Raw genomic sequence first — 8,494 nt, forward strand, 5'->3', positions numbered from 1 at the left:
TGAGTATGTCTATTACTGAACACTGTGACCTATACATAAAGTACCTAGAATACAGTACCAGACAATTTGACCTAAAAATAACATCTGCAGTATGTATAATACATTTTAACTGTGATCTGGAAACGTATGGAGGAAAAGAACTTATGTTCCTTTAAATTTTTTTTTAACATGAATAATGTAAGAATTCCTCAGAGTTGAAAATTATGATGTTAAAAGCTTCAAGATGTCTCAATAGATTTTTCTTCCTGGACATAAGCCAAACAATGTGAGTGGTTCTGTTTTTTAAGTGTATAAAACCTTCATGTCCTTAGGCTTTTTAATTCCTTCCTTCTCCATCATTTTTAAGTAAAAAGTGCAAAATTTTACTCTCTCTTCTGTCCCCAAAATTATAAAAAATAGTTAAAAATATCCCAGCTCAGCTTCCTGTTAAATTTAAATGGAAAGTTATAAAACTAATCAATATAGCATCATTATTTTCAGACAAGATTCTAGGCTGAATGTAGCAAATTTGTAGAATTTCATGCGTGTGTTTATCTTTGATGAACAATTATAGTGGGTAGAAGCATCTGCTTTATATGTAATTTATATGTTATTTGAGTTCTTTTTCCATAAACCATTGAGTAACCACATAATGGTGAACCTCAAAGTCACGATTTCTTGGGCTAGATCTCATTCTATGTTAAGCAAAACATGGAAAAGAAGAGAGAAAGATTTGAAGACGCTGAGCGGGGGCAGAGGCGGAGAGAGGGAGGCGCAGGCCTCATGGGCCTTGCAGGCCTCACTCTCTGGCCATAGAAAGAGCCAGTCCAGTTCAGATTTCAGGAAGAAATTCCATAAAGAATTAATTCACATAAATTTTTATGAATAGAAATTGCTCTAAGATATTTTAGATTTCCTTTTTTCCTTATAGGAAGACCCCAAGTACCAGGTCTAATTAAGCCCCCACAGAAAAAAAACATTTACATTTTTCTCAGTTGAGAATAGGCAAGAGTTATAATGATCTGGGGAGGTCTCTAGAACACCATCCATGGAGTCTGTGTTTTTACTGCCACAGTATGTAGGCACCCATTTGCCGATCCAAAGCACTGTCTAGAGAAGTGTGCTGTCTGGCAGGGGCTTGTATCAGGGATGTTACTAAGAGAGTAACAAACCTCATATGGCCCACGGACTATTATCCACTGCTGGTGTTTCATGTGGGCACCAGTGACACGGCCAGGAGTAGCCTGAGAAGCATCAAGAAGGACTACAGAGCCCTGGGAGCAACAGTTAAGGACTCTGGGGCACAGGTAGTCTTTTCATCAATCTTTCCAGTCAAAGGGAAGGGGCCTGAAAGGGCCAGTCGAATCTGACAAGTCAACACATGGCTTAAGGAATGGTGCCACAGCCAGGGCTTTGGCTACTTAGATCACGGGACTTACTTTGAGAAGCCCGGTCTGCTAGGAGCTGATGGGGTACATCTAACTGAGAAGGGGAAGAGTGTCCTTGGCCAAAGGATTGCCAGGCTCGTAAAGAGAGATTTAAACTAGTGTTGCCGGGGGAGGGGGAGCACGATCCAGATGACCACTGTCAATATGGGGCCAGTGCCAGCACCAAGTGTCCATAACCTGGGGAAGGATCGCAGGTAAATACGAGAGAACCAAGAATGCAGCCCAAAGGGATTCCTATTGCTCCAGCCAGCAAGTTGGCTTTGTCGGGGGCCCAGCTGAAGTGTCTCTACACCAATGCACTCAGCATGGGGAATAAACAGGAAGAGCTGGAGATGTGTGCACACGAGCAGGGCTACGACCTCGTTGGCATTATGGAGACATGGTGGGACGACTCATATGACTGGAGCATCAACATGGAGGGGTATAGGCTTTTTATAAAGGACAGGCAGGGGAGAAGAGGGGGTGTCGCCCTCTACGTCAAGGACCAGCTGGAGTGCAGGAAGCTCCACCTGGGGATGGAGGAGGAGCTGACAGAGAGCTTATGGGTCAGGACTAGAGGGAGGGCAGGAACAGGGGACATAGTGGGGGTTTCCTACAGGCCGCCTGACCAGGAGGACAGAGTGGATGAGGCCCTCTACAGGCAGATAGGAGCAACCTCAAGGTCACAAGCCCTGGTCCTCATGGGGGATTTCAACCACCCCGACATCCGTTGGAGAGACAACACAGCAGGGCACAGGCAGTCCAGGAGGTTCCTGGAATGCGTGGATGACAATTTCCTCCTGCAAGTAAGGGGTGCCATGCTCGACCTTGTCCTCACCAACAAGGAGAGGCTGGTGGGGGACGTGGAACTCAAGGACAGCCTTGGCTGCAGTGACCATGAGATGGTGGAGTTCAAGATCCTTAGGGCAGCAAGGAGGGTGTGCAGCAAGCTCTCTGGCATGGACTTCACGATGGCAGACTTTGGCCTCTTCAGGGACCTGATGGGTAAAGTGTCATGGGATACAGCTCTGGAGTGAAGAAGGGCCCAGGAAAGTTGGTCAATATTCAAGGAGCACCTCTTCCAAGCTCAGCAGAGGTACATCCCAATGAAGAACAAGTCAGGCAAAAAGGCCAGGAGGCCTGCGTGGATGAGCAAGGAACTCCTGGACCAATTGAAAGTAAAGAAGGAAGCCTATGACCAACGACAGGCACTGCGGCTACTCCAACTCTAGCTACTGGCACTGCAGCCGAATCAGAGAACCAACCTGTGTCAGTATCAGTCGCCCCTGTACAGAAGAAGAAATCTTGGAAGCGAAAGTCAGCTCATTTAGTAAGGGATGAGGGAAAACCAGGACCATCACGAACAGAGGAGGAAGAAGAGGAACTCATGAGAGAGGAACCAGGAACCTTTTGCTGCGGAGACAAGCTTCAGAGCAGGCAAAACTGCACTGGGCAGGGGATCTGAAGCGAAATAGGCAACCAAAAAAGCTCTTTTGGACTTTTTTGGAGCCACCAACAGCCAGCTACAGTGCCTGTGCCTGGGCTGGCTGCTGGCAGCTTGTGCGCAGGCCCCTGACTCACCAGGGGCGGAGCTGACAACTCACAGCTGACCACTCTTAATCTCTGAGTGTGACCTTGACCCATTGTCTGTGTTGTTAAAAGCAATTTGGGGAGTTCTCGCCCACATGTCACAGTAAGTGAGTAAAGGTGTTACTGACCACCTACGGAGGAGGAGATCAGAGTGTGAGCAGCCCACACTCCCCATTCAATACAGTAGCAGCGGGAGTGGGAGTTGGATCTAGTCTCTTCTCGGGCGACCTGCTCTCCTATTGACAGGCTCTGACATCACAGCTTTAAACATGGTCCTCACCAGGAAGCGGGCTTCCCCCAAGAAGACTGTGGCAACCCAGACAGAAGGTCTGCCCAAAAATGCGGCAGTTCAGGTCTCTGGCTGCAGGGAGTGCCTGTGCCTGCTGCTGCCAGGAGAGGACGGGAAGGATGCCACCTGTGCGAGGTGTGAGCAGCTGGATGAGCTGCTCAGTCTGGTGGTGGAGCTTAGGGAGGACATAGAGAGGTTACGGAGTATCAGAGAGTGCGAGCGGGAGATTGACTGGTGGAATGACTCTCTGCGAGAAAGACGCAGAGATTGCACCCCCCGGACTGAGGGAGTAGTGGACACTCTCCCTTGCCATAGTCAAGCGGAGAGGGACTGCTTGAGAGAAGAGGAGGGATGGCAGCAGGTCCCAGGTTGGCGTCGCAGGCAACCCCCATCCCGACCTACCTCGGTTCCCCAGGTCCCTCTGTGTAACAGGTTTGAAGTCCTGAAACTGGAGGGAGAGGCGAGTGAGGATGACGTGGGAACGCCGCCTCCTAGCTTGCATAAGGTGAGGCAGTCGGAGCCACGCTTGAAGACTGCCTCCTCCAAAAAAGAAAGAAGGGTGATAGTTGTAGGTGACTCCCTTCTGAGAGGGACAGAGGGCCCAATATGCCGGCCTGACCCTACCCGTAGGGAGGTGTGCTGCCTTCCTGGGGCCCGGGTCAGAGACATAACCCGGAAAATCCCACAGCTGGTTAGGCCCACTGATTATTTTCCACTCCTCATAGTTCAAGTGGGCAGTGATGAAATTGCACAGAGAAGCCTACGAACTATGAAAAGAGATTTCAGGGGTTTAGGGCGTTTGGTTCAAGGAGCAGGAGCTCAAGTGATCTTCTGTTCTATACCTTCAGGGTCAGCGAGCGGCACGGAGTGGGCTTGGAAAGTTCCATTAATGAATAATTGGCTTAGAGGCTGGTGTCGAGAGAGAAACTTTGGGTTCTTTGATCATGGGGCAGTTTACTCGGCCCCTGGCCTGTCTTCTGTTTGTGGAACCCACCTTTCTTACAGGGGACAACGAATCCTAGCACAGGAGCTGGCGGGGCTTATTGACAGATCTTTAAACTAGCTACGAAGGGGGAAGGGGACAAAACAAGGCCCTCAAGGGAAGAGCCCAGGGGAACGGTGCTCGATCTGGGGCTGAGGCAGCCGTCTCGGCTGAAGTGCATGTACACCAATGCACGCAGCATGAGTAACAAGCAGGAGGAGCTGGAAGCGATTGTGCGGCAAGATAACTATGACCTGGTTGCCATTACTGAAACGTGGTGGGACTACTCCCACAACTGGAGTGCTGTGATGGAAGGCTACAAGCTCTTCAGAAGGGATAGACGAGGAAGGAAGGGTGGTGGTGTGGCCCTTTATATTAAAGACTGTTTTGACGTTGAAGAGCTTGGGGTTGGGAATGATACAGTTGAGTGTCTATGGATAAGGATAAGAGGAAAGGCCTGTAGGGGTGACATCGTGGTGGGGGTCTGTTATAGACCGCCTAATCAGGATGAAGAGAAGGACGAGGCGTTCTATGGGCAGCTTGAGCGAGTCGCGCAATCGCCAGCACTCGTTCTTGTGGGAGACTTCAACTTCCCTGATATATGCTGGGAATATCATACAGCGCACAGGAAACAGTCCAAAAGGTTCCTAGAGGGTGTGGAAGATCATTTCCTTATGCAGCTGGTACGAGAGCCTACCAGGGGTGGTGCCCTGATTGACCTACTCTTTACTAACAGAGAAGGTCTGGTGGGAGACGTGAAGGTTGGGCACTGTCTTGGGCAGAGCGACCATGAAATTGTAGAATTCTCTATTCTTGGAGATGTCAGAAGGATCACTAGCAGAACGGCTATCCTGAACTTCAAGAGGGTGGACTTTGACTTGTTCAGGACGCTTGTTGCGAGGGTCCCTTGGGAGTCGCTCCTTAAGGGTAAAGGGGTCCAGGAAGCCTGGACGCTCCTCAAGATGGAGATCTTAAAGGCACAAGAACAGGCTGTTCCTGAATGCTGTAAGGCGAGCCGTAGGGGAAGACGACTGGTGTGGATGAACCGGGAACTATTGTTGAGGCTCCGGAAGAAAAAGAGAGTCTATGTCCTCTGGAAGAAGGGACAGGCTACTTGGGGAGATTACAAAGAAGTTTCTAAGGTATGCAGGGAGGAAGTTAGGAAGGCAAAAGCTCAGCATGAACTCAGATTGGCCACTGCAGTAAAAGAGAACAAGAAATCCTTTTACAAATATATCAGTGGTAAGAGAAGAAATAAGGAGCATTTACACCCTTTACTTGATGCAGCGGGGAATGTGACCACTGAGGATAAGGAGAAGGCTGAGGTCCTCAACGCCTTCTTTACTTCTGCCTTTAATAGGCAGATCAGTTATCCTCAGGGCACTTTATGCCCTAATCTGGAAGTCTGGGATGCCAGGCCGAGTACACCCCCTGTGGTACAGGTGGAGACAGTTAGAGAGCTCCTTCTCCATCTGGACTGCCACAAGTCCATGGGACCGGACGGGCTCCATCCTAGGGTGCTAAGGGAGTTGGTGGGGGTGATTGCCGAGCCGCTCTCGGCCATCTACCAGCGGTCCTGGTTATCTGGGGAGGTCCCGGAGGACTGGAGGTTTGCCGATGTGACTCCCATCTACAAGAAGGGCCGTAAGGAGGATCCGGGGAACTACAGGCCTGTCAGCCTGACCTCAGTACCTGGGAAAGTTATGGAGCAAATCATCTTGGGTGAGATCACTCGGCATATGAGTGGCATCCAGGGGATCAGGCCCAGCCAGCACGGGTTCACGAAAGGCAGGTCGTGCTTGACCAACCTCATTTCCTTTTACGACTGGGTGACCAGACTGGTGGATGAAGGAAAGGCTGTTGATGTGGTCTACCTGGACTTCAGCAAGGCCTTTGACACGGTCTCTCACAGTATTCTCCTAGGGAAACTGGCTGCCTGTGGACTGGGTAGGTATACCCTTCTTTGGATAAAGAATTGGCTAGGGGGCCGTGCCCAGCGGGTGGTGGTTAATGGAGTCAAGTCCAGCTGGCAGCCTGTTACAAGTGGTGTCCCCCAGGGGTCGGTACTTGGGCCCATCTTGTTCAATATCTTTATTGATGACCTAGACGAGGGGATTGAGTGTACCCTCAGTAAGTTTGCAGATGACACCAAGTTGGGTGGCGGTGTTGATCTGCCTGAGGGTAGGGAGGCCCTTCAGAGGGATCTGGATAGGCTGGATCACTGGGCTGAGCTGAATGGCATGAGGTTCAACAAGGCCAAGTGTCAGGTCCTGCACTTTGGCCACAATAACCCCATGCAGCGCTATAGGCTCGGAGCTGAGTGGCTGGAGGACTGTGAAGAGGAAAGGGACCTGGGGGTGTTGGTTGATGCTCAGCTGAACATGAGCCGACAGTGTGCCCAGGTGGCCAAGAGGGCCAACGGCATCCTGGCCTGCATTAGAAATAGTGTGGCCAGCAGGAGCAGGGAGGTAATCATTCCCCTGTATTCGGCACTGGTGAGGCCGCACCTTGAGTATTGTGTTCAGTTTTGGGCCCCTCACTACAAGAAAGACATTGAAGCCCTGGAACGTGTCCAGAGAAGGGCAACAAAGCTGGTGAGGTGTCTGGAGCACAAGTCTTATGAGGAGCGGCTGAGAGAGTTGGGATTGTTTAGTCTGGAGAAGAGGAGGCTCAGGGGAGACCTCATTGCACTCTATAGCTTCCTGAAGGCAGGTTGTGATGAACAGGGGTTTGGCCTCTTCTTCCAGGCAACAAGCAGGACCCGAGGAAATGGCCACAAGTTGTACCAGAGGAGGTTTAGATTGGACTTGAGGAAAAACTTTTTCTCTCAAAGAGTGGTAAGGCACTGGAACGGCCTGCCCAGGGAGGTGGTGGAGTCTCCGTCCCTGGCAGTGTTCAAGAGGCGGCTTGATGAGAAGCTACAGGATATGGTTTAGTAGCTGTGGCAGCAATGGTAGTGGGAAGACGGTTGGACTAGATGATCTTATAGGTCCCATCCAACCATATGATTCTATGATTCTATGATTCTATGAACTCATGAGAGAGGAACTCATAAATGAGACTGAAACCACCCGATCCTTATCCCTGAATGAGTTGCGAGAGATACGAAAAGATTTTGGCCGCTGTCCAGGCGAGCACTTTCTCACCTGGCTGCTTCGATGCTGGGATAATGGGGCCAGTAGCCAGGAATTAGAAGGCAAGGAAGCTAAACAGCTGGGATCCCTTTCTAGGGAAGCAGGCATTGACAAAGTGATTGGAAGAGGTGCACAAGCTCTCAGCCTCTGGAGTCGACTCCTGTCAAGTATGAAGGAAAGATATCCCTTCAAGGAAGATATTACTTGTCATCCAGGCAAGTGGACCACCATAGAGAGAGGTATCCAGTACCTAAGGGAATTAGCTGTGCTGGAAGCCATTTATAGTGACCTAGACAGTGAGGAGTCACCCCAAGATCCAGATGAAGTCCGGTGCACACGGCTCATGTGGCAGAAGTTTCTACGGAGTGTACCATCATCATATGCCAATTCATTGGCAATTATGCTCTGGAAAGAGGGAGAGGGACCAACAATAGATGAATTGGCTACTCAGCTCCGGCAATATGAAGACACTCTCTCTTCTTCCCTCGTCTCAGCTGTGGAGAAACTATCTCGGGAGGTCCAGCAGTTAAAAGAGGATAGGTCCTACTCCCCGCCCATACAGAGCAGTATTTCAGCTATTAGGAGTAAATGTTTCCCTGCTCAAGAGAGACGGTACACACGGCGAGGTATCCTGTGGTTTACCTTGCGTGACCAAGGAGAGGACATGAGAAAGTGGGATGGGAAACCTACCTCAGACCTAGAGGCACGGGTACGTGAGCTGCGGGGAAAAACATTTGCAAATAGAGGTTCTCCCTGGAAAACTGCTGCTCTGGTCTCCAGTGGACAGTTCCCCAGACGGAATAGAAGGGCTGATCTTACCTATGATCCTATGGAAGGGAATTCTGATTCATATTCACAGGAAGTGAGCGACGAATATTATGAACAGGATTAGAGGGGCCCTGCCTCCAGCCAGGTAGAGGAGAGGGACAACAGAGTTTATTGGACTGTATGGATTAAATGGCCTGGCACATCAGACCCACAAGAGTATAAGGCTCTAGTAGACACTGGTGCACAGTGTACCCTAATGCCATCAAGCTATAAAGGGGCAGAACCCATTTGTATTTCTGGAGTGACAGGAGGATCCCAAAAACTG

General features: G+C 50.1%; 1 protein-coding gene across 1 annotated transcript; it reads left to right on the top strand.

Moving 5' to 3' along the window:
* The first annotated feature begins 3,265 nt into the window (after positions 1 to 3,265).
* Positions 3,266 to 4,381, top strand: LOC147596738 (uncharacterized). Its single transcript, XM_086769630.1, has one exon. The coding sequence runs from the start codon at positions 3,266 to 3,268 to the stop codon at positions 4,346 to 4,348; it is 1,083 nt and encodes a 360-aa protein (XP_086625756.1). The 3' UTR covers positions 4,349 to 4,381.
* The last annotated feature ends 4,113 nt before the right edge of the window (positions 4,382 to 8,494 follow it).

The sequence above is a fragment of the Chlamydotis macqueenii genome, chromosome W (genome assembly GCF_036417535.1).
Source record: "Chlamydotis macqueenii isolate bChlMac1 chromosome W, bChlMac1.mat, whole genome shotgun sequence".
Classification (NCBI taxonomy): domain Eukaryota; kingdom Metazoa; phylum Chordata; class Aves; order Otidiformes; family Otididae; genus Chlamydotis; species Chlamydotis macqueenii.